General features: G+C 43.9%; 3 protein-coding genes across 3 annotated transcripts; 1 reads left to right on the plus strand and 2 right to left on the minus strand.

Annotated features, from left to right (window-relative positions):
• Window positions 1-921: 921 nt before the first annotated feature.
• Window positions 922-6,010, plus strand: IQCF2 (IQ motif containing F2). Its single transcript, XM_027121469.1, has 2 exons — window positions 922-933; window positions 1,127-6,010. Exons 1-2 carry the CDS (start codon window positions 922-924, stop codon window positions 1,508-1,510), a joined length of 396 nt encoding a protein of 131 aa, XP_026977270.1. The 3' UTR covers window positions 1,511-6,010.
• A 4,705-nt stretch (window positions 6,011-10,715) lies between these two features.
• LOC113627950 (IQ domain-containing protein F5-like) lies at window positions 10,716-11,290 on the minus strand. Its single transcript, XM_027120986.1, has one exon. The coding sequence runs from the start codon at window positions 11,193-11,195 to the stop codon at window positions 10,716-10,718; it is 480 nt and encodes a 159-aa protein (XP_026976787.1). The 5' UTR covers window positions 11,196-11,290.
• Window positions 11,291-21,741: 10,451 nt separating this feature from the next.
• LOC113628140 (IQ domain-containing protein F1-like) lies at window positions 21,742-24,369 on the minus strand. The gene is made up of 4 exons (XM_027121470.1): window positions 24,364-24,369; window positions 23,208-23,321; window positions 23,011-23,073; window positions 21,742-22,268 (listed from the first exon to the last, which is right to left on the minus strand). The coding sequence occupies exons 1-4, from the start codon at window positions 24,367-24,369 to the stop codon at window positions 21,822-21,824; spliced, it is 630 nt and encodes a 209-aa protein (XP_026977271.1). The 3' UTR covers window positions 21,742-21,821.
• Between the last annotated feature and the right edge of the window lie 1,406 nt (window positions 24,370-25,775).

Below are 25,775 nucleotides of genomic sequence, written 5' to 3' on the forward strand. Positions count from 1 at the left end.
GCTCTCCCCCTCATATTACTCATCAGACCTTGGGAAGTAGAGAAATAAAGGAACCATCTAGAGACAAGCCATGGGGGTTCGATTTTGTGTAAGAGACATGGCCAGATCCACTCAGCAGGCTTGAGGGTGGGTGGGAATCACTCTGGACTTCACAGCTTTTGGGAAAAAAGAGGATGCTGAGGCAGTGGGTATCTTTGTGCAGAGCCATAGAGAGAAACGGTACTCTTAGCTCATCCATTCATTTCCCGTTTAATTCTCATGACAGACAGACGGCAATTCAATTTTAATTGTGATTGAGGATTCCGAAGACGAAATTAGGTTGAAGCAGAAGAAGAAGCAGAAGCAGAAGTAGCAGCAGAAAAAAGAGGTAGGTAAAATCTCCATATAATTAACAGATATCCAGAACATTTATGTCAGTGTCATGAGGGTGTGGAATTGTGCCTCTTAGGGATCCAGAGTTTAAAGTAATCAGGAGTCAATTCAATACTGGCTTATTTTTCCTTCACTTCCTTCTCAGCATGAACTCTCTGGCTCTGGGTTTGACTGTGACACAAAGAGTGAATGGCGAGAAGGAAAGCCATCAAGAAATGCATGAGCTGGGAGATGAGGATGTGAGGACTCTGAATTAGAAAGTAGAATGTTCACAGTATGGGGAGGCTGGGAGTAGAATATGTGATGAGGGTGTTAAAAACTCACCACCATATTGAAATACACTGTTGTGGCAGAAAGAAATCAGCCAATGGGACTAGAATTAGCAGAGAATACCAGGCAAAAGCATTATGAGGCCAAACCTCCAAAACCCAATAAGCACTAAAGAGGTAGAGTACAACTAAGTCCCTCACATTCTTAATGCACCCTCCTAGTTACTAATGGTTTTTCTCTTGATCCATGCACCTGTGAGGTAGTCAAGAGGAGGATGCTATGACTCTGAGGGTAAGGTGATGTGTCCATGTTGGCAGAGGAGGACTCACCACCCAGGACTTCTGCCTCTTAGTTAGTGTCCTGCTAACTCCCCTGAAGTCTCCAAAGAAGGGCTGACTATTAAAAGAATCAAGGCCCTTTCCAGGAATATCCTAGAAGTTGGTGGCAGGAAGTTCCCTGAGTGGTCTCTCTTATCTCTGCCTAGAAAAATAAAAAAGAAAGAATAAAAGCAGCCGAGAAGATCCAGGCCTGGTTGCGTGGAACCCTGGTGCACCAGACATTGTTACACGCAGCCCTCAAGGCCTGGATCATTCAGTGCTGGTGGAGACTGACAATGGACAGGCTGTGGCAGAAGAAGCGGAGGGCAGCCCTGATTTCCTACGCACACACAGAGAGGGCAGTGGTCAAGCTCCAGGCTTTGGTCTGTATGTGGCACATCCACTGGTGTTACTGCCAGGTGCTCAATGCCATCTACATGATCCAGTACCACTGGCAAGGCCACAACTACCAGACCTGTGCTCTTCTCCGGGGCCACTGTGTAGTCACAGCCACTCACCTGCAGTTCCACATTGAAATCATCAACCCCTAAGGGATGGCAAGAAGCGGCACTGTCTCCTGTCCTCAGTAAAGGTCTAACCTGATCTGGTATGTCTCATGGTCTCCCCACCAGCTAATGGAAATTTTAGGACTTAAGCCATGCTGCCTCCTCTTCTCCCTGGGAAAGAACTTTAGTGAGGTTTTTCCCTTGTGCCCATGAACCCTGTTCTGGACTGACAATTCCATATGCTACTTACTTAGTTGTCAAAACAGAAACCAAGGTCCTAGTCTAATATAACAGAGCCAGAAGTCCCAGCTCCCATCCCCAGCCCCATTCCTTTCTTCTCGCCAGGAATCTGCGAGACAGGTGAGCTACATCTTCCTGAAGACTTTGGGTACCTCTGCACATGAGAACAGACAGTGAGGGTCTTCTCTGTCCGCCTGTAGTTGGGGATTGACTGGGATCTCAGATGCCTCAGACAAGGTATCTTTGGCAATCACCTAGTGAAAAGGTCAGCATGTGGCTGACTCTTCTGGTAGAAGTGCAGTGCAGCCCCAGGTAAAGGACAGGAGGCTGGCCTTAGTGATAGATGTGACTGGGCATGCTGACGAGCAGGTGATGACCCTGGAGACTGGTAGAAAACAGGAGTTCATGGCACTTCAACTCCATCTTCACAATTCCCTTACCAGAACTCCTCTCCCTGAGGGCTGTGTAGCAAACAGGGCTTCCCCTGATATTACCCCCATCCCTACTCTTGTGTCCATTCTCACTCCCATGGTCATACTAAAGCAATGCTATACTCAGTAGCAATTTCTGTGATGATGGAAATGTTCTGTATCAGTGCTGTCCAGTGTGGTAGCCACTAGCCACACATGGCTGTGGAGCACTTGAAATGTCCCTGGTGCAACTAAAGAATTGACTTTTAAATTTTATTTAAATTAATTTATATTTAAATAGCCACATATGGCTAGTGCCTATTCCATTGAATAGTGTGGCTCTGGACCTTACCATTAACCAATCAGTGTACTGTTGCCCAAATTGCTTTTTCTGGAGTTTCATTCTCTTTTTACTTTATTCTCTCCTTCCAGTTCACCTTTCAAATACCCCTAATAGAATGTTTCTTCAGATGTGATAAAGTCTTCCAATCTATTGACCCTACCAATTTTTTTTACAGCCATCACCCTGACAAACCCTTGTATCTCTCTTTACCCAGTTCAGATTCTATACTTAATTATTGTAATCTCTCTCCTGAACAACTTGAATTCCCTTGGTCCTCTCTCTGCAAATGTATGTGGGATGAACTTAATTATCTACCTGCTCTGTGCCTGCAGAAGAGTGGCATGGCTAGAGCAAAACACCCATGAGGCATGGTCTCGGTTCATATTCATGACTGCAAATCTCCATTGGACAAATTTCCCAATAAATTTATCTGGTGTGTTTGCATTTCTTTTTTCTGAATTGAATAATTCATACCACTTCCTCTCCAAATGCCCAATTCTACTTCTCCCCTTGAACTCCATAATGATGATATATGTCACCACACACTTAACAGAAGAAATGGGAGCAGACTGGACCTCCATCTTCCTACCACCTCATTCTCCATCCCAGCTCCATCTGGACCACACTTGCTGCCTTCCCTCCAAGTGAAATAAATGAAGGGTCTTTGATCCCATCAAAGGTTAACTCCTCCATTATCCTGCTGCCATCTCAAGGTGTTTGATCCTGCATTCATAACCCCACTATCCAAATTATCAATGTCTACCTCTTCCATCTTTAAAAAATATGATCTTAATCAGTTTCTTTTCCAGTTCTCTGTTTCTCCTCATAGCAAATCATGCCGTCACTGTTTCCACTTCTGTTCCTACTATTTTCTCTTCAGCCCATTCCAATCAGCCTTCTACCCCTCTTACTTCACTGACACTGCACTCATCAACATCACCAACATTGCAACTGACCAAATCCAATGGTTATTTCTCTGTTCTTATGCATTCTCTCTACATTAGGCTACAGAGTTAATTACTCCCTTCTTATTGAAATACATAATTTTTTAAAAGCAAACAACAAAAATCATACCACTTAATCCACAGTACTTTAATATATATCTTTAATAGATGAGACCTTTGTAAAAATATAACCTCAATATTATCATATCTATCAACAGTCACAATAATTCATAGAATATATATGTAATATCATATATCTTAATATCATAGAATATATATGTACCTAATAACTGAGCTTCGAGATACATAAAGTAGAATTCCCCTGTGCCCCTTTGTGGTCACCCACTACTCTCCACCAAACCCTAGCAACCACTGGTCTGTAATATGTACGAATTGTTTTCCCTTTTCCAGAATGTCATGTAGAAGGAATAATAATTTGTAGCCTTTTGAATCTGGCTTCTTTCATTTAGCATAATGTGTCTGAGACCTGTGGTGTTGTGGGTACTCATTTGTTTTAATTACTGAGTGGTATTCCATTGTATGGATGTTATCAGAAATTTTTACCAGTTGAAGGGTCTTGGAGTTGTTTCCAGTTTGGGGTGATTACAAATTAATCTGCTATGTATATGTGTGTTTTTTTGTGTGAACCTAAGTTTTGCACTTTATTTGGTTAAAAACCTAGGAGTGAGAGCTTCCAATTTTGGTACAAGATGGTGTCAACTAATTTTCCCTTCTCCTCCCCTCTAAATACAAACTAAATACTCTGAAAATAATTCAACAATCATAAAAGGACTCTGAAATATGGAGAGATGGCGGATCATCTAGGAGTCTCAAGATTTTAAAAGGTACACCTAGATGAATTCTTGTTTTATCTGTCATACATCTCAGACTGGACACCAGATATGTCTGCAACCTAAAACCAACAACAGGCATAGGGAAAGCTAAACAAAACAAACAAAACAAGAAAAGCATGCTCTCTCTGGTCAAAAGAAGGGGAAGCCCAGCAGAGACTAAGCAGGGAGACCCACGCCTAGTGGCAACAGCAGACTGAATTGCCTACAGTACTCTTATAAGCCAACCCATCCCATGCCCCACATGCACTGGCAGCAACAGGCATGATCTGCTCACAACAGCAGCAACAGTGGAACCCAGGCTTATCCACCCACTCCACACCCCACATCCATTAGCAGTGGTGACCCAGTCTGTCCTCAGCAGCAGTAAAAGCAGAACCCATGTGGGCCAACACACTTCATTTATCATCTGCTAACAGAAGCAGGCTTGATCTACCCACAGCAGCAACAGCAGAACCTGAGCAGATCAACCCATCTCCTACCTCAAACTAAATGGGAGGAGAGAGGGGATCCTCCTGTACCTCAGCTCCAACAAGCCTAGTATCTCCTGGCCTTCCAGTCAGTGGCAGAGGCAATCCAGACCTAGCAGCACCTGGCCATCCAGCCAGCCACAGAAGAAGATCCAGAACAGGAACTTCCTGTCCCTCCACCCAACAGCAAAATGCAGTCCAGGTAGCTCTTCTCTCCTCCAGTGGCACCAGCAGAGACCGGGTGGGACACCCACTGACACCAGGTGGCCAGTGAACAGGCCAGCATATTGCTCTCTACCTCAGAAGTCCAACATCCTAAACCCTCCATCTAATGGCAAGAGGGAACCCAGGAAAATGGCTTCTACCTTGTAGGTGGCACCAGAAGGGATCCAGTGGAACCAAAAGAATAAAGCAGACCAGAATTGCATTGAAAGAGCCCAGAAAAGAAAATTCTCATTGGAAACAGGGCCCACAAAAGTAGGCCAGCATCTACATACTAAACCTAAATAGGATGCTGCCTTCTAGAATAGAAGATTTAAATGGCCTTGAGAGCCTCCTAATATAATATCCAAAATGTCCAGCATACAATAGAAAATCACTCATCATACCAAGAACCAATAAAAGTATGATGTTAGATGTGGATTCTCTTTATCAAGTTAAAGTTTGGTAGTTCCCTCTATTCCTAACTTGCTAAGAGTTTCGTTTTTATCATGAATGGGTGTTGGATTTTGTCAAATGGTTTTTCTGTTTCTGACTATATATAGTCATATGATTTTTCTTCTTTAGCCTGTTGATATGGTGGATTGATTAATTTTTGAATGTTTGAAGTAGCCTTGCTTACCTGGGATAAATTTATACTTGGTGCTGGTGTATAATTTCTTTTGTACCTTGTTGGGTTTGATTTTTACCTCTACGTTCCTGAGAGGTACTAATGTACACTTTTTAAAAAATTCCCTTTGTCTGATTTTGATATCAAGGTAATACTGACCTCATAAAAATTGGGAGCATTCTCTCCTTTTCTGTTTCCTGGAAGACATTATGTAAAATTGGTGTGAAAATTCTTCTTTAAATATTTTGTAAAAATTCTTTAGTGAAGCCATCTGGGCCTGGAGATCTCTTTTTAGAGAACTTTTAAATTACAAATTCAATTTCTTTAATGGCCAAGGGACTATTCAGGTATCTGTTTCATCTGATTGGGTTGGTATTGTGTAACTTTCAAACAGTTGATTAATTTCTTTTAAGTTGTTGAATTTATGAGAATAAAGTTACTCATGGTGTGTTTCCTTATGCTTTTTTTAATATTTTATTTTATTTTTTTAATACAGCAGGTTTTTATTAGTTATCCATTTTATACATTTTACTGTATATATGTCAATCCCAATCTCCCAGTTCATCCCACCACCACCACCACCACCACCCCAATTTCCCCCCTTGGTTCCATACATTTGTTCTGTACATCTTTGTCTCTATTTCTGCCTTGCAAACCAGTTCATCTGTAACATTTTTCTAGATTCCACATATATGCGTTAATATACGATATTTGTTTTTCTCTTCCTGACTTACTTCACTCTGTATGACAGTCTCTATGTCCATCAACGTCTCTACAAATGACCCAATTTCGTTCCTTTTTATGGCTGAGTAATATTCCATTGTATAAATGTACCACATCTTCTTTATCCATTCGTCTGTTGATGGGCATTTAGGTTGCTTCCATGGCCTGGCTATTGTAAATAGTGCTGCAATGAACATTGTGTACATGACTCTTTTTGAATTATGGTTTTCTCTGGGTATATGCCCAGTAGTGGGATTACAGGGTCATATGGTAATTCTATTTTTAGTTTTTTAAGGAACCTCCATACTGTTCTCCATAGTGGCTGTATCAATTTACATTCCCACCAACAGTGCAAGAGGGTTCCCTTTTCTCCACACCCTCTGCAGCGTTTGTTGTTTGTAGATTTTCTGATGATGGCCATTCTGATTGGTGTGAGGTGATACCTCCTTGTAGTTTTGATTTGCATTTCTCTGTTCCCTTATGCTTTTAATGGCTGCCAGATCTATAGTGGGGGGAATGGGAGAAAGTCTAGGCAAAAAGTTCTTAGACTTGACTGCAAACATACAATCCATAAAAGGAAAATTGATACATTAGACTTGGTCAAATTTAAAACTTTTGCTCTATGAAAGACGCTGTTAAGAGAATGAAAAGACAAGTTGGGTGACAGGAGAAAATATTTGCAAACCACATATTTGATGAACTTGTATCTAGAATATATTTTTATCATTTTTCCAGTTTTATTGAGGTATAATTACAAATAAAAATTGTATATATTTAAGATGTACAACATGATGGTTTGATATATGTATACATTGTGAAATGATTACCACAATCAAGTTAACGCATCCATTACCTCACAGTTACCTTTTCTTTAAAACAAGAACCCTTAAAAACCACTCTCAGCAAATTTCAAGTATACAGTTCAATATTATTATTATATTCACCATGCTGTCCGTTAGATCCCCAAACTTATCATATAACTGAAAGTTTTTACCATTTAATAAACAGCCCCCCATTTTCCGCACCTCCCAGCCCCTAGTAACCACTGTTCAACTCTGTTAGATTCCACTTTGTGAGATTGTACAGTATTTGTCTTTCTCTGTTGGGCTTATTTTACTTATGTCCTCCATAAGGTCCTCCAGGTTCATCTATGTTGTCACAAATGTAAGGATTTCTTTCTCTTTTTATGGCTGAAAAATATTTCATTTTATATGTGTATCCATTCGTCCTTTGATAGAAAGAGGGTATTTCCATAGCTTGGCTATTATGAATAATGCTACAGTAAACATGAGAATGCAGATATTTCTTTGATAAAGTGATTTTATTTCCTTTGGATATATACCCAGAAGTAGGATTGCTAGATCATATGGTAGTTTTATTTTGAATGTATTGAGGAACCTCCATACTGATTAACATAATGATTGTACCAACTTATATCCCACCAGCAGTGTATACAAGGATTCCCTTATCTCCACACCCTCGCCAACACTTGTTATCATTTGTCTTTTGATAATAGCCATTCTAACGGGTGTGAGGTTATATCACATGTGGTTTTGACTTGCATTTCCATTATTAGTGGTGTTGAGTAATTTTTTCATCTACCTGTTGGCCATTTGTATGTATTCTTTGGAAAAATGTCTATTCAGGTCACTGGCCATTTTTTAATTAGGTTTGGTTTTGTTTTTGTTGTTATTGTTTTTCTTCATTATTGGATTATATGAGTTCCTGGTATATTTTGGCAATTAACCCCTTATCAGACACACGTTTTACAAATATTTTCTCTTGTGCCGCAGGGTGCTTTTTTATATTGCTGATTGTTTCCTTTGCTGTGCAGAAGTTTTTAATTTGCTGTAGTCTCACTTGTTTATTTTTGCTTTTGTTGCCTGTGCTTTTGAGGTCATATCCAAAAAAATCACTGCCAAGACCAATGTCAAGCAGTATTTCCCCTGTTTTCTTCTAGGAGTTTTGTGGTTTTAGGTCTTGCACTTAAGTCTTTGATCCACTTTGAGTTGATTTTTGCATATGGTGTAAGGGAAGTGTCCAATTTCATTCTTTTGCATGTGGATATAGTTTTCCCACCAGTTATTGAAGAGACCATTCTTTACCAATTGTATATTCTTGGCTCCCTTGTCAAATATTACTTCACCCTACATATATGTATGTGTTTATTACTGGGCTCTCAATTCTGTCCAGTTAGTCTGTGTCTGTTTTTAATGTCAGTTCCATACTGTTCTGATTACTATAGCTTTGTAATATATTTTGTAATCAGGAAGTGTGATTCCTCCAGCTTTGTTCTTTTTTTCTCAAGAATACTTTGGGTATTTAGGGTCTTTTACAGTTATATACAAATTTTAGGAATTTTTCTATTTCTGTGAAAAATGCCATTGGAATTACGATAGGGATTACACTGAATCTATAGATTGCTTTGGCTGGTAAGGCTATTTTAACAGTGTTAACTCTTCTGAACCCTGAACATGGGATATCTTTCCATTTATTTGTATCTTCTTCTATTTCTTTAGTTTTCAATGTATAGATCTTTCACCTCCTTGGTTAAATTTATTCCTAGGTATTTTATTGTTTTTGATGCTGTTGTAAATGAGACTTTTTAAAATATCTTTTTTCAGATAGGTTATTTTTATTATATAGAAATGCAACTGATTTTTGTATGTTGATTTTGTATCCTGCAACTTTACTGAATTTGTTTATTAGTTCAAACAGTTTATTGGTAGAGTCTTTAGGGTCTAATTGAAGGCATCATTCCAGAAACTTGGACAGTAAACTGTCATTAATTTTGGTTAATTTCAGCTTTTATGGTACTGGCTATCCATCCCTGACACCCTAGCCCCCAGCGCTATTCCAGGCATCCGTGAATGAGTTCTGGAGAAATTTGTATGAAGCTTGCAGAATCCAAGGTGAGCAATAAAGAATCTGTCCTTCAAATATTAGGGATCTGTGCTCATTTTGCTGATGACTACTTGTGATCACAGAGGTGCAGAAACAGAGACAGGGGCCATTGTTGCAATCCCCACCACAGTTGTTGCAACACCCTCCCCTTCCAGCTGAAGTGGCTTACAGGGGATTTAAAGAGATGGGACCTCTCCTTCCTCCCCCACCCATTTTCTCTTTTTCCCTTTTTGGGAGCCAGACCCTTAAGGACTAGGACACTTAAAAGTAACCACATAGGGCTTCCCTGGTGGCGCAGTGGTTGAGAGTCCGCCTGCCGATGCAGGGGACACAGGTTCGTGCCACGGTCCAGGAAGATTCCCACATGCCACGGAGCGGCTGGGCCCGTGAGCCATGGCCTCTGAGCCTGTGCGTCCGGAGCCTGTGCTCTGCAACGGGAGAGGCCACAACAGTGAGAGGCCTGCGTACCGCAAAAAAAAAAAAAAAAAAGTAACCACATATACAAGGAAATTTTAAAAGTCACCATGTATGCCCAGGGAAAGGTGGAGGCCCAGAAAAGACCAGAGAAGACCTTAAGTTTACACCTATACTGATCCCCAGCACAGAGACACCCTACAACGAACCAACAACAACAGCAAAAACAGCAAAATCAGGGAAAGAGTGAAAAATTGACCTCTAGAATAACCACATTATGAGATTCAAATGTTCAATCTTCAACAACAACAAAAAAATTACAAAGCATACAAAGAAAGAGGAAAATTATGGCCCATTCAAAGGAAAAAAGTAAATCAACAGAAACTGTCCCTGAGAAAGACAAGGTGGTGGACTTAATGTAAAAATACTCTAAAACAACTAAACCTTGAAGACCTTATGTTAAGTGAAATAAGTCAGTCATAAAAGGACAAATATTGTATGATTCCACTCATATAAGGCATTTAGAGTAATCGAATTCATAGAGACAAAATAGAATAGTGGTTGCCAGAGGCTGGGGAAGGGGAGAATGAAGAATTATTGTTCAATGTGTACAGAGTTTCAATTTTGCAAGATAAATGAAGTTCTGGAGATGGATGGAGGCGATAGCTGCACAACAATTTGAATATGCTTAATTTTACTGAGCTGTTTACTCAAAAATGGTTAAAATGGTAAATTTTATGTTATGTGTATTTACCACAATTTTTAAATAGTATTTTTTAAAGACTTTGGGGGAAAGAGCAAAAGATGACACAGGACTTCACGTTGCACAACTACATCAGGGCACCATTTACATAGACCACACTGTGAAAGAATCTCCCTGGAGTTGGAAGACTTGGTGGCCTTGCAACCCCAACTCTCCTACCCATGGCAGACATTGCTAATCAATCACAGGCCCTGCTCATAGAGCACCAGACTCTCAGAATCCTCCACACTGGACCCCAGGCAACCCCTGCCACTTCCTTAGAGCTGATTTATGAGATGCCAAGTATTTGCCATCATTAGCTCAATGACCTCCTTGAAGTATGTCTGACAAAGAGCTGGGGACACATATAGCAGACCTGGTCATTCCTGTATTGGAAGGGGTATGTACTGTTGTACACTACAAGCTTGCGAGCCCAAAGAGATTTCAAGTTGAAGATTCAGTTGGTTTTCTTTGAGGTCGTAACGGCCCTGAATAAAGCCACGGGTATGGCAGCTATGCCAGCGCCAATAGACCTGAATGATGCGGACAGCGTGGAGCAAACGGCAGTAACGAAGGCGGATGCACCACATGCGGAACCAGGATTGTAGCTTGACAGCTGCCCATTCTTGCCGCGCGTAGCATTCTAGAGACGTCCGCCGCCTCTTCTCCTGCAGCTTCACCAGCTTCTGTTTCCACCAGCGTTGAATGATCCACGCTCTGAGAGCCGTGTGCAGCAGAGTCCTGCGCACCAGGGTGCCCCGCCACCAGGCTTGGATGAAAACAGCCGCTTTCTGTTCTTCCATCATCATGATTCTTACTTTGGGGCCTTGCAAGAGAAAACAGGGGACAATTAAACTCATACAGGGACTTCCCTGGTGGCTCAGTAGTTAAGAATCCGCCTGCCAATGCAGGAGACATGGGTTTGAGCCCTGGTTCTGGGAAGATCTCACATGCCGTGGAGCAACTAAGCCCCTGCACCACAACTACTGAGACTGCGTTCTGGAGCCCGTGAGCCACAACTACTGAGCCCGAGTGCCACAACTACTGAAGCCCACATGCCTATAGCCCGTGCTCCACAAAATGAGAAGCCCGCGCACCACAACAAAGAGTAACCCCCACTCACTGCAACTAGAGAAAGCCTGCAGACAGCAACGAAGACCCAATGCAGCCAAAAATAAATAAATAAATAGATTTATTTTAAAAAAAAGAAACATACATTTCGGCCCTAAGGTGTGGCAGGAGAGCTGTTGTGGGCAGCAGCTGGACCTCAGAGATCAAGTAAGTGTCCTGCTTCCGCACACATGCATGCACACACAAAGATACATGTGCACATAAGCGTGCACGCACAAAGATGTATGCGCATGCACAAAGATACATGTGCACACATGCGCACACACACACACGATCCAGTTATCCTGTATCTTGGCCTTTGCATTCCCTAAACACAATCCGCACTTTGTAGCTCTCAACCATGTGTGGTCTGGGTTCAAACTCTTTGCGCTCCTCCTCGGCACACACCTTGGCTGGACTCACAGCTCTTAGCCTAAGGAGAAAATAGGGCGAAAGGACAGCCAAGGAGGAGTGGATCCCTGTTCATTTCCTGCTCTGTGTATGGTGGCCATTCATCCCAGTTTGCCTGGCACACCCTGAGTTTATGCCTATTGTCCTGGTATAATTTTGATAAGTGTCTCTTTAACTCCCTGAAGCATTTCTCTTTGGACAATAAGTTGCATGGTCACAGACCTTTGGGTCACTCCACTGGACCACAAGGGTCAGAGATGTCACAAGTCAAGGCTCTCTCCAACACAGTACAGCCTGGATCCATCTACGCAGGGAGGGGTGGGAAGGCAGAGGCAGTGGTGTGGGTAGGCAGTTGGAGGTGGAGTCCCTTGCTCTCCTCTCCTTTGCTCCTTCAAGCTCTCTTCTATCAATGCGACTTCATCATTATCTTTGATTGTAATTTGGAAGGTTTGCTGTCCTTATCAGGGTTTAGAGAGAAAAACATGAAAGTAAGGGTGCTCTTCCCACCACTAAGTGCCAAGTCACCCACACACTAGGCTTCCTGGACTTTGCTGGAATCTCAAACATGAGAAGGAATCCCCTCCTGAGGAAACCATGGGAAATGTACTGCCCTCCAGAAAGCTTGGGTAAATCTGACTGTCTCTTATAAAACATTAAATGCCGATGGCTTTGGGGGATGGTCAAATCCCCTCAGATCTACACTCAGTTACCCATGGTTAGGGTCTAGATGTTCCCATCACTCTCAAGTCTGTTCTCCTCCAGCCACTGCTCTGGCAAGAAGAGAAGAGGAGGGGAAAGAGCCGTGATGTCATAAGGGCACCTATGACTCAGGCACCAGGATGGCTCCCAATAGCTGAGCCCCTTCTAAGGAAAACCTAGAGGACCTGTCCTTTCTTTCCTATGTAAATGGCTACAAAGAAGAATACCTCAAATACTGACCCATTGACACAAATGTGTATAGTGATACTCATTAAAGCCTGGCTGGTATTCATTAAATGGATTTCAATTCATTTATCTTTTTACATTTATTTTATTGAAGTATAATTGATTTACAATGTTGTGTTAATTTTTGCTGTACAGCAAAGTGATTCAGTTATATATATATATATATATATATATGTATGTATATTCTTTTTCATATTCTTTTCCATTATGGTTTATCACAGGTTATAGAATATCCTGTGCTATACAATAGGACCTTGTTGTTTATCCATTCTATATATATAGTAGTTTGCATCTGCTGATCCCAAACTCGCAGTCCATCTCTCCCCCCACTACCCCCTCTTGACAACCACAAGTCTGTTATCTATGTGAGTCTGTTTCTGTTTCATCAATAAGTTCATTTTTGTCATATTTTAGATTCCACATATAAGGGATATCATATGGTGCTTGTCTTTCTCTTTCTGACTTACGTTACTTAGTATGATGGATTTCAATTCATTTAAATAATGGTATACCAAATAACAATTAGAAGAATGGGTGTGTTCTCTATCTACTAATATAGAAGCATGTACAAGATTTAGCAAGATTAGCAAGTTCATCAAATCAAGATCAACTAAATATAAGCATAGATTTACACACATGTCTTATAAAGTCATTCTTTTAAAAGGTGGTGGAAATTAGGAAGATATCCACAAAAATTAACAATGAGCATGTCTGATGAGGATATCAGGGTTGGGAGAACAGAGTAAAAACTCCCTTACTGTGGCTAAACCTCCTATGTCTTGCCTATCTGTAAGTCATCTAGTTATCAGGCCCCTGGGAGAGCAAGACCCACACAGGCCAGAAAGCCCATTAGCCCCCAGGACCAGCCCAGGACCCCCATCTCAGGCTCAAGTGGACTCAAGCACTCTCCTAACTTCCTCCCCTGAGGCCTCAAGGTCACAGTGAGGAGATGGGTGAAGGTCAGCCACTGCACAAGCAGGACCCCACCTCTTGCCTGCTCCTGGCTTCTGAAAACCTACCGGGCTATCGTGAGGCCCTGGTCCCCTCTCAGGGTCGCAGCCCCAGGGGTCACTGAGAAATGCATTTGCAATGTGTAGAGTGAGTATGGAGGAAGTCAGTGTGGGGCTAGGGGAAGAGCAGATGTAGAGAAGAGGAGGAGGCCATTTAAGGCTGGAGGGGGGTGTCAATGTGAAGTTAATGGGATGGGAGAATGGAAAGGATAAGAGTAAATTGGAGAATGGGGAAATAGTAGAGTACAATGCATGGGACAGTGAAGGTACAAGAAGCACCTGTTTGAAGATAAAGGTGTTTGGCCATGCCCCTGGGAGACCCACATCTGTTTAATGCCCCCATTAGTCTGGCTCCAGAGTCTAGTCCCTAGTCACCATTGTCCCTGCTGTCCCTGGTAATAATCATGGAGCAATGACATTCATCCCACTTCACAGATGAGGAGACTGAGGTGCAGAGACCTTACATGGCTTAGTCTGGTCTCACAACAGATTAGGGAAGTTGCCAGGGACTGGGGTGTTGGTGGATGTGGTGACCCTAGGGGCAGGGAGGGTGCTGAGGCTTTGAATGTCACCAGGACCTGCTCGGACTGAAGCCAGTGGGAAGGGAGGAACCTCCCCGGGGGCTAAGGAACAGAGGAGTGACACCATCCAAGGGAATTTTTTGTGGGTATGCTGGCCAAGGGGCCTGAGGCGAGCATGATGGGGGTGCATCTCCTGGGGCTAGAGTAAGGGACACAGGGAACAAAATACAAGCACCTCTCATGACCACTGTGGGTGACCCACAGAAGTACCAGCATTCTGGGGTCTCCCTATTCTTCCACCCCACCCCCACCATTCTCTGCCACCTCTACCAGAATTTCCCCCTAGAGGTTCTCAGTAGACCCCTTCAGGGAGGGGCGGAAAGAAGAAAGGAGGGGTCAGTGAGGGTGTCAATGGGATCAGCCCTCTGAATATGCTCCCAGCCCCAGAGCCTGCAGGGGAAGGAAAGCAGGTCTGCTGGGAGTGGCCTGTGCTAAGAGAGCCCTTCCCTATCAGCCCCTGCCTGGGTCATTTCTTTGGCCTCCACCCCCACACTACAGCTAGGTTACCCTTGAATGCAGGCCCCACCACAGCTGTCTTCCTGGCAGCCCCTAACGGAGTGACTTCGTAGGTCTGAACCCTGAGAAATCCCAAACCCCCTTATAGATCTCCACTATGGTCCTCATTGGATCCTACTGTAGTCACCTGTTTACTGATCAGCCTCTTCCCTCACTGGTTCCTAGAGGACAGAGCCTGAGCCGCTTTCACATTTGTGACCCCAGAGGCTGCACAATGTCAGGACATAGTAGGTTAAAAATAATTGTTCATTGAATGTGTAATAAATGGATGAATGAATGGACTCCACCCCTAGCCCACTCCTCTGGAGACCCAAAGGCCTCAGGGCCTGCAACCCTTCTCTCCATGCCTAGGGACAGATCCTGCCATGCCCTGCCTTGTCCGCTCTGCTTGGGGTGCGCTGGAAATCCCCAGGTCTGAGATGAGGAGTCTAGAGCATTTTGGGGCTAGGAGAGAAGGGTAACACTGGGAAAACCTGGAAGAGAGAAAGGGAGAAAACTGGAGGCGGGGCAGGGGGCACATGGGGACTTGGAGTCTGAGAGAGAAATGTAGAGAGAAGGGCAGAAGAAAGTGAGACAGAATGTGATTTTTCAGGTGATACCCAGTGGCAGCCCTGAATCCTCAGGCTCTCCCCACTAAACAGTCTTGTTGCTGCTCTCTTCTGTCCACGAATGTCCACTGTCCCTGTGAGGAGGTCCTGACAGGTGGATTCTGAGAATGAATACAAGACCTCTTAGTGGCCCAGCTTGGATTCTTGCTCCAGGGCTGTGGGTGGGATGGTTGCCCACAAAAGACTCTTCTTCTTCCTAGTGGTCCCCAGCCCAACTCTGACTTCACCATGGGCATTTAAGACCTGGAGCCACAACAGAACCCCTGGGTGTACCTCAATGAGAGAGAAGCCCTGGCCCAAGAGACACATTTGCTTTCACCCTGGGCCTCAGATCTGGGAGTTCTGTAGGGTCTCCATATTGCTTGTTTAGGGTATTGTGGGGTTGGGGAAGTTCAAGACTGGATAATCCTGTGTGGCTGGCATAATTCAACTCATAACACCAATGATAAGTCACTAGCTACAGGCTTCCCCTTAGGAAAGGACATGCCTTGGTCAAATCCCTTCCCTATGGCCAAAGGCAATTCGTAGTACGGGACATAGCAGTGACCCAGCAGTAGCCAGTATTCCCAGTAGCTGTGGGATGAGTCATCAGCTACGAAGAGTGGATCTACTACGTCCACATATTCACTACAGCCCACCCCTTCATGTCACTCACATATACTTGCTTCCCATAGCAAGTTTTTACCATTTAAAAATAGCTTCTTCAGGATTCATGTAGGTCTTTTCTCCTGGGAAAACTTAGAAGGGTCAGAGAGACAAACTTCAGTCCCTACTGCTACAGTTTATTTTGAGGCCATTACTCACACTCCTCTCCCCCTTCCTCTACCACCCTTTCTAAATTCCTTTCACCTTTGACTAGCATTTCTGCTGGTCTAGGCAGTTTGCCTGAAGGGAAGCAGCAATTCAGACCCTCATCCTCGAGGCACCTGGTTCTCTGGTTAGCATGTACTTCTCAGGCCATGTTTGTGTTCATCTACCATTATACCTGGGCAGCAAAGCAACAAGACATCTTCCAATGACTCACCCAAGCAGCACTCATAGTCTTCCCTGCTCCCATAGTGTAGCAGCAGGCCCTTCACCTTCTCCTCATGATATCAGGGTTAATTATCCCTGCCAGAGTGGTGACACCTTTCATCGCCTGCTTAACTCTTGGCAAAAGGAGTCTGAAGTGACCAGGTCACAGCTGTAGCTTTAAGTTTAATGGGACTCTTACAGTGATCCCTGATGTGTGCCTTCCAACTCTAGAAACTAGAACCTCCAGTAACATGGAGCCTGAAGGTGCAGGGACAGAAAGCACAAACACCCAAGCATATAACTAGAAGGGGTGGTCACAGGTGCAGTACCATTTCCACACATTGTACCTACTGGGGACTCAGAACCATGTAATGGACATTGATTTAGGGCTTGGGTTGGCAAACTACAGCCTGTGGGCTACACCCAGCCCACTGTTTTTGTACATCCTGTAAAGAATGGTTTTTACATTTTTCAGTGGTTGAAAAAACTCAAAATAATAATATTTCATGACATATGAAAATTATATAAAATTCAAATTTCAGTGTTCATAAATAAAATTTTATTGGAACACAGCCATGTTTATTTGTTGATATGTTGGCTATAGCCACACGTACACTACAATGACAGATTTGAATAGTTGTGACAGACTATATGTGGCACTCATCACTTCCCACTGCTGCTCAGCACCCAATAAATTGCAGTGGTACAGTTATAACTGAATAGTGTTTTGGGTACCACACATATTGCTGTGCTGTGACTTATTTTTTATTACCAGTACATATCCATCATGTCAAAACAATGGAAAAAGGAGAAAAGTGGACTTTAAGTATCACACTTTTAAGAAAATGGCAAAGCATTGTGCTCATTATGCAATGACGCTATATAGCTGTGCTAAAAGAATACAATATTGGGACTTCCCTGGTGGCGCAGTGGTTAAGAATCTGCCTGCCGATGCAGGGGACATTTAAATTTAAAAAGATTTAAATGGAGTATCTCATCACAGCAGAATTTCTCCACAAAAATAAGAAAAGTGAAAATGAGGCTGCAGGCAAAGTACGTTTCCAACTTGCTCATTTGTTAGCCAAGCAAGAAAAGATGTTTACTAATGATGAATTAATTAAATCAAGTTTAATTGCAGCTTCTGAAAAAAATGTGTCCAGAGAAAATAAATTTAACTGTTAGCCTTTCAATGAGAATAGCTGCTCCAAGAGTTGAAGACATTGGGAACAAAATCAAAAGTCAATTAAAGACAGAGCAAATGACTTCAAGTGGATTTCCTTGGCTCTTAATGAGTTGACAGATATTACCAATACAGTTCAGCTGTTGTTCATTGAAGGGGTAAATGCCAAGTTTGAAGACTGAAGAATTGAGTTCTATGAATAGTCTGCATGAAACAAATACAGTTGAGAGTATTTTTTAAAGTTGAGAAAACATTAATTCAGTACAACCTGAAGTGGAATCTGCTAAGATGTGATAAAAATGATAGTGGTGAAAATATGTGTGAAGCAGGGGGAAAAAAGGCTTAGTTGAACAAATTTACAAAGTTTATGAAAATATAAAGTGCTTAAAGCCTGTGTTTATTCATTGTATTACTCATCACTAGGTACTCTGTGGAAAATATTTGAATCTATCGTGTTACTGAACCAGTAATGTCAATGATAAATTTCACTTGCCACTTATTGACAACCATCATTGGTTCCATGAATTTTGATCAGAAATAGAAGCTGGGGCTTCCGTGGTGGCACAGTGGTTGAGAGTCTGCCTGCCGATGCAGGGGACACGGGTTCGTGCCCCGGTCCAGGAAGATCCCACATGCCGCAGAGCGGCTGGGCCCATGAGCCATGGCCGCTGAGCCTGCGCGTCCGGAGCCTGTGCTCCGCAACGCCATAGCAGTGAGAGGCCTGCGTACAGCAAAAAAATAAAAAATAAATTAAAAAAAAGAAATAGAAGCTGAATATTCTGACTTATCAACCACACAGCAGTTCTATGTCTTAGCAGTGATAAAGTTTTATTGAGGACTTTTAAGCTCAGGGTCAAGATTGAAATTTTTCTGAGCAAGAAAAACTGCCTTAAACTACTATAATCAAACACTGAATGGCAGGGACTTCCCTGGTGGCGCAGTGGTTAGGAATCCGCCTGCCAATGCAGGGAAAACGGGTTTGAGCCCTGGTCTGGGAAGGTCCCACATGCCATGGAGCAGCTCAGCCTGTGCACCACAACTACTGAGCCCACGTGCCACAACTGCTGAAGCCTGCGGGCCTAGAGCCCGTGCTCCACAACAAGAGAAGCCACCACAGTGAGAAGCCCGTGCACCACAACAAAGAGTAGCCCCCTGCTCGCCGCAATTAGAGAAAGCCCACGTGCAGCAACGAAGAACTAATGCAGCCAAAAATAAATAAAATTTTTAAAAAAACCTAAATGACATTGGAAATAAGTTTTGCTGCAGTCTTCATGTTTTTTAATGAATTAAACGTGAAATTAATGAGCAAAGCAATGTTTTATGTGAAACTTATACTGAAGTAGAGTCATTTTGGCAAATTATTTTTTTAAGATTTTTTTTTATTAAAAAATTTTTAAATTTATTTATTTTTGGCTGCATTGGGTCTTCATTGCTGTGCTTGGGCTTTCTGTAGTTGCGGCGAGCAGGGGGCTACTCTTTGTTGCAGTGCACGGGCTTCTCACTGCAGTGACTTCTCTTGTTGTGGAGCACAGGGTTTGGGCGTGCAGGCTTCAGCAGTTGTGGCACGCGGGCTCAGCAGTTGTGGCGCACGGGCTGAGCTGCTCCACAGCATGTGAGATCTTCCCAGACCAGGGCTCAAACCCATTTCCCCTGCATTGGCAGGCGGATTCCTAACTACTGCACCACCAAGGAAGCCCCTTGACAAATAATTTTAAATAAGTAATGTCAAGCTGCTTTATGCACTTCCTGAGCTGTCAAAAGTTAAAACAAGAAGCAAGATAACCATTCTCATGCAAATTTTCAGTGGCTATATTCTCTGAGTTCAAACTAGAGTTCCAGCAGCAAGCACTTTTCAGACTTCCATGTTAAGTACAAGAGGAGTTTCCATATTTCTAAACTTTTTTATCTAAGCAATTGAGGAACAACCACCTGAACTTCAATTGGAAGTAATTGATCTGCAATGTAATGACATGCTTAAAGGCAAATATCAAGAAAAGAATCTCATAGAAGTCTACAGATATCTTCCAAGTGATGACTAGTCTCGATTATAATCCTATGCTCGGGAATTTATATCACTATTTGGCGGTGCCAGATATTTCACTTCATACCTATGTGAATGAAAAGACATTTTCAGAGATGACACATGTAAATTTTCATTACAGACAAGCATTAACAGACAAACATTTGCAATTGATTTTGATGGTAGGGAACACTAACTTTTGGTCTTCTTAATTGGGCTAAACATTATTTCCCTCCCACCCTGACAGCCAGTTTTTAAAGTTTGTGGGTGCGACCCCTCTTTCCTTGTTTTGTTGCTGAGGCTGAATTTTTATGCTACTTGACATTCACACTGAAAGATGAGGATCATTAGCCCCACTTCACAGCTCAGGAAACTGGGGCTCTGAGAGGGAAAATGACATGTCTGCAGCCACACAGCAGTGAGTGGGGAAGCCATGGTTGGTGTGACCTAGCTTGGTCTGGCTGCAAAGTCCTTGCTCTTTACTCTGAGACATTGAACACAGTAGAGAGAAGCAAGGAGAGAGGAGATAGAAGTCCTTCAGAGCAAGAGCGAGAGACTAGGACCTGAGTGAGACAGGGCAGGACACAGAAGGACAAAGCAAGAAAGACAGAGCTCAAGCCCTAGAGCAAGACAGAGAGCTGGAACATGAGATTTCTGGGCAATGTGAGCTGAAGGACCAACTTGCCAGGGCAGAGGAGATGGAGATGGAGCTGGGCTGGACATAGGGCTTCTGAGTTTGCAGGTTTAATGGCGAATAACCCAAGACCTTAGACCCCTCCCTCTGCAGGAAACCACGGAACAGCAGTGCCCAGATGGGCAGAAGGGCAGCCTAACCTTGACCTCTTAACCGGCCCTTTATCATCACTTAGGCGCCAGTCTCACCCCAGGTGGCAGCTTTTCACAAGAAGGGACTGTCAGAGGTCTCAGCTCCACCTGGATCAATTCTTGCAGAGACTGGGGAGAGGGAGAGGCAGACACAACTGATGGCTTCTCAGCTCTAGGTCTGTGATAGCCTAGGGGATGACACTCACCAGAAGGTTTGGCTAGAAGTGGGTTGCCTTCTTTCTCCATCTCCACACCTGTGGAACTTCCCACACCAACCAGGTCTGGAGGGGAATGAGTCCTAGCCTGCATTCGGGATCAGAGAGTGAGGGACAGAGTTTGAGGTAGGAGTGAGGACAGGGGCTATGCAGTCTAACCATTTTCAGTTTGGAGCTCAGACTCTGACTTGGAGGTCAAGTATGAAGACACAGCAGGGAGCTGTTGGAGGTCACTGAAAGGATGTGACCGCCAGCTGTACTCACAAGCTAGACCCAGGCAATTAGATGCCCCTCACCCCCTCCCCTGTCCTGGGAATGTATGTTCTGCCTGCCATTCCCACAGTGGGAGGCATTTTCAGGGATTCAGCCTTGACAGTAATGTGTTCTCGAGAACATCTGGGTGGTATATGTGGCTGAACCTCATTAAGGCCTCTATATAAACTTGCAAGAGTCTGGCAAGCAAGTACGGAGATCTACTTGTCTGTGGCCGCCCAAGACAAGTCTTGTAAATAAGTTCCCTTGCTTACTAAACCTGCCACCTACTAATCTGGGGTAATCTGCCTCTTTCTTCGGTCTTTTCTTGCCCTCCATGTACAGGGGCCAGTTTACGAACCAACAGGAGCCAGGATCAAGAGCTTGGGGTGGGTGTGCTCCTCTCAGCCATGGGGGTGGCTGGGAGATCACACCCAGAGCAACTAGACCTGGTGAGTGAATTCCTGGCAAAAGTGCTGCTGTGCGCAACAACCCCACCCCTGCCCCAGGCTTCCATTATACACGGCCTTAGGGAGAGGCACCATTTCCATAGACTGAACATGAGTGATGCTCCCTGAGTTGGCAGCATGGCAGATTGTACCCCCAACTTTCCTACCTATGTCAGACGTTGCTAGTCAATCACAGTCTCTGCTCAGTCTGGACAGTGGCTCAAAATCATCCTCCTCAGACAACCCCTGCCAATTCCTCAGAGCTAGCATATGAGATGCTAACTATTTGCCATCATTGGCCCTGACCTCCTGGAGCTTATCAAGCAGAGAGAAGCTGGGGAAAGACCACTTCACTGCTTTATTGGAAGGGGAATACACTCTGTCACAATGCAAGGCCCTGAGCCCAGCAAGATCTCGAGTTCGAGATGCAGCTGGTTGGCCGTGACTCTGTAGTGGCCCTTGATGAAACCCTGGGAAGCGCAGGAGTGGCATCTCCAGTAGGCCTGGATGATGCGGGCAGCGTTGAGCAAATGGCAGTAGTGCCAACAGATGCGCCACATGCGGACCCAGGACTGCAGCCTGACTGCTACCCATTCCTTCCGTGTAAAGTTCTCCAGAGCTGTCCGCTGCCTGTTCTCATGCAGCTTCACCAGCTTATGCCTCCACCAGCCCTGAATGATCCACACTCTGAGAGCCACGTGCAGCAGTGTGCTGCACACCAGGGTGCCCCGCCACCAGGCCTGGATCTTTACTACTTCTGGATTACTGATGGGAGGCCTGTTTTGGGTTCTTGGGATCTAACAAGAAAAAAGACGAGACATTTGGAGGATATTCCCCACCCACTTCAGCCCCAGGGTGTGCCAGGAAGGGAACCTGATGCCCTATCAACAATCACCCCTTCTTCTGAACCTCAAGAGCACTGGGCAAGGCACTGGCTGGAACCAGAAGACCAGGTAGGTAGGTGTACTTTCTTTGCCCCACTCTGGTTAATGGACATGGATACATCACATTGACCTCTGAATCTCAGAGCTCCCATCTGTAAAATGGTAGTATATCTGTCCTGGCTACCCAGTTTTACATGGGTCAAGTTGGCCAGACTAGAGCAAGAATACCATGGTCAAAGGGTTATCATAGTCCACCTGAGCCTGACCAGGATCCATGATCCTTTCCTTCAGACCCCACTCACCTACTGGAGAAGTGGCTTCCTCTTCTAATCCTGCTCTTTCATCCTTGACTGCAGCTCCAATCCACAACCTGCTCTCTTCCTCTGTGATAACATAGTATTAAAAGTTCCCACATCCCATAAAATTCTACCTCTTATCTCTTCCCCATCTTCACTTCTCTTGACTTTCAAACTTTAAATCTTAATTAGCAAGCAAACATACATGCACACGCTCAAACACACACACATACACACACACACACACACACACACCATTGATTAAGCCCAGCTTCGCATATGTTGGCCATTCCATTCCACAAACACAACTGCCACATTCCCACCCCCAGCCCCGTGTCATCTGGGTGGGGGGATCATACTGCTCTGAGTCTCTTATTAGCATCATCTACTCCCTTTGTTGCAGCTATATTCTCTTGTTTAGCCTAGAAAAATATGGGGAAAGAGGACAGACAAGAATGAGTTTATTCCTGTTCTTAGCTCTGGAACATACAAAAGACACTAGCCACAAGCATTAGGACACAAAGACCAGAGACATCCAAGTCCAGGCTCCTCCTGCCTCTGCCTTCTCTAAGTTCGATAATGGTGCTGGCGGTAAAGATGTCAAGATCAGCTCATTCTGCTGAGGCTCATTTTTGGTGTGTTCATTAATTGTTTTGGGCTGGTCCTTCTCCTGCAATCAGCAATTAGGGGAAAGGCAAGAGGGAGGCTGCTCTCCCTCCCTCTCCATTAAGTAACCCACACATCGCCAGCGTACAGGGCTTCCCAGAGTATTCAGATGTCAGGGAGATCCCCTCATCCCGAGAGATTTATGGGGACATCCCTAAAAAAGCCTAGTGTGTCAACCTCTCTCTTACTCACCATTGGTCCCACATGGATTGGGTGTAGATGGTTCAAATGCCCTCAGGTCTGTGTTCCTCTGGTCATGGCATGGAGAGAAAGTGGGGGAGGGAGACCTATGATGTCATAAGGGCAGTTATGACTCAAGCACCAGGCTGGCTCCCGACAGTTAAGCCCCCTCCAAAGAAAAGACAGAAGTGCTGTCCATTCTTTTCTGCTGGAAATGGCCGAAGCCCTAGCTACAAAAGCAAGACACCAGAAATAGTGGCCCATTGATGTAAAGGTGTATAAAGGTAGTCATTGGTGATATCCCCAGTTGGTAAAATTGGGCGTTGATTTAATGGTTTATAGTCCATTCAAACTATAGAATACAACATAACTGTTGAAAAATAATGAATTTGATCCATGTGTACTGATGAGAAGGTATACCCAAGATGTATTTGTAAGTGAAAAAGCTGAACATCATTATGATCCCATTGGATGGGATATAAAACCATCATTGGATGGGATGGTAAAAAACTGTCAAGATATATAATTATACATGTATGCTATAAACGCAGGTAAAGAGGGAGAAAGGTATATAGACCAAACTGCTACCAATGATTACCTTAGAAGAGTTGAATTGCTGACCCATTCATACAATACCAGGGAAATCTGTGAGGCCCCCAGGACGAGCAGTGCTTTCCTTCCCCAGCAGGCTCTGGGGCTGGGAGCATATTCAGAGGGCTGATCCCATTGACACCCTCACTGTCCCCTCCTTTCTTCTCTCCTTCCCACTCTTCCCTGAGGGGGTCTACTGAGAGCCTCTGGGGTGAAACTCTGGTAGAGGGTGAGAAGAATGGTGGAGAAGAACGAGGTTGGAGAAGGAGGCTCACCCCCATCATGCTCACCCCAGGCCACTTGCCCAGCATACCCTCAAAACCTTTGCTTGGATGGTGTCACCCCTCTGCTCCTCAGCCCCTGGGGCAGCTTCTCCCTGCCCACTGGATTGAGTCTGAGCAGGTCCTGGTGGCATTCAAAGCCCCAGCACCCTCCCTGCCCCTAGGGTCACCACATTCACCAACACCCCAGTCTCTGGCCTCTTTCCTGTCTGAGTCTGCCTCCATCTTGGGACCCAGCCCCCTCGTTTACCCAGGTTCCATATGTGGGATCTTTCCTGTGCCCTTAGAGCGCAGGGACTTTAATTTCTCCCTTCAGTCCTCAAATGCTCATGGATCCAATTATGAGGAGCATGTGTTTAGTGGCCATTCATATATCTTCTTTTATGAAGTATTGGTTTAAGCCTTTTGTCCACTTTTATTGGATTGTTTGTCTTTATTACTGAGTTCTAGAAGTTCTTATACTCGATATGAGTCCTTTGTCAGATACATGTATTGTAAATATTCTTTTCCCTAGCCTGTGACTTTTTAAAATGCTGTCTTTTGATGAACAGATGGTTTTAATTTGGATGAAGTCCAGTCTATCAATATTTTATACTTAGCACTTTCTCTGTCCTAGGAAATCTTTGTCGACTCCAGGGTCACAAAATAATTCTCATGGGTTTTCTTCTAGAAGCTTTATATAGGTTTAGCTTTAGTTTTTGTTTAGGTCTGTGATCCATCTTGAATTAATTTTTTTTTTTTTTTTGGCTATGATGTTAGATAGGGGTCAAGATTTTTTTTTCCAGTGAAAAATGTATTTCCTTTCTGCATTGAATTATCTTGGTACATTAAAAAAAATCAATAGACTGTGTAAATGTGAGTCTATTTCTGGCTTCTCTATTCTGTATCATTGATCTGTTTGTCTGTTCTTACTCTAACACCACCTGTCCTGATTACTGTAACTTTATAGTTTTTCAAGACAGTAAGTCTTGAAATCAGATAATGTAAATCCTTCAACTTTGCACTTCTATATCAAGAATTCCCCAACTGCTCATACAGTTGATTTTTGTATATTGCCCTTGAATCTTTCAGTTTCGGGGGTGCTTTTTTTTTTTTTGGTACGCGGGCCTCTCACTGTTGTGGCCTCTCCCGTTGCGGAGCACAGGCTCTGGACGTGCAGGCTTAGCGGCCATGAGTCATGGGCCCAGCCGCTCCGCGGCATGTGGCATCTTCCCGGACCGGGGCACGAACCCGTGTCCCCTGCATCGGCAGGCGGACTCTCAACCACTGCGCCACCAGGGAAACCCTCGGGGGTGCTTTTGATTTTTATTTATAAACAGCTTTGTTGGAATATAATTCACATGTCATACAATTCACCCCCTTAAAGTGCACGGTTCAGTGTTTTTTAGTATATTCACAGATACTTG

This window comes from Aethalodelphis obliquidens, unplaced genomic scaffold, assembly GCF_003676395.1.
Source record: "Aethalodelphis obliquidens isolate GAN/ISIS:26980383/991018 unplaced genomic scaffold, ASM367639v1 scaffold22, whole genome shotgun sequence".
In the NCBI taxonomy this organism is placed as follows: domain Eukaryota; kingdom Metazoa; phylum Chordata; class Mammalia; order Artiodactyla; family Delphinidae; genus Aethalodelphis; species Aethalodelphis obliquidens.

Excerpts from the sequence above, each read along its gene's own strand:
- LOC113627950 (XM_027120986.1), bottom strand. The coding sequence starts at position 11,195 with ATGAGTTTAATTGTCCCCTGTTTTCTCTTGCAAGGCCCCAAAGTAAGA.
- LOC113628140 (XM_027121470.1), bottom strand. Across the intron at positions 23,074-23,207 it reads CGAACTTAGAGAAGGCAGAG|GCTAAACAAGAGAATATAGC; the intron begins GCAGGAGGAGCC and ends ATATTTTTCTAG. Across the intron at positions 22,269-23,010 it reads CTAATAAGAGACTCAGAGCA|ATCCCAAGAACCCAAAACAG; the intron begins GTATGATCCCCC and ends TTTTCTTGTTAG.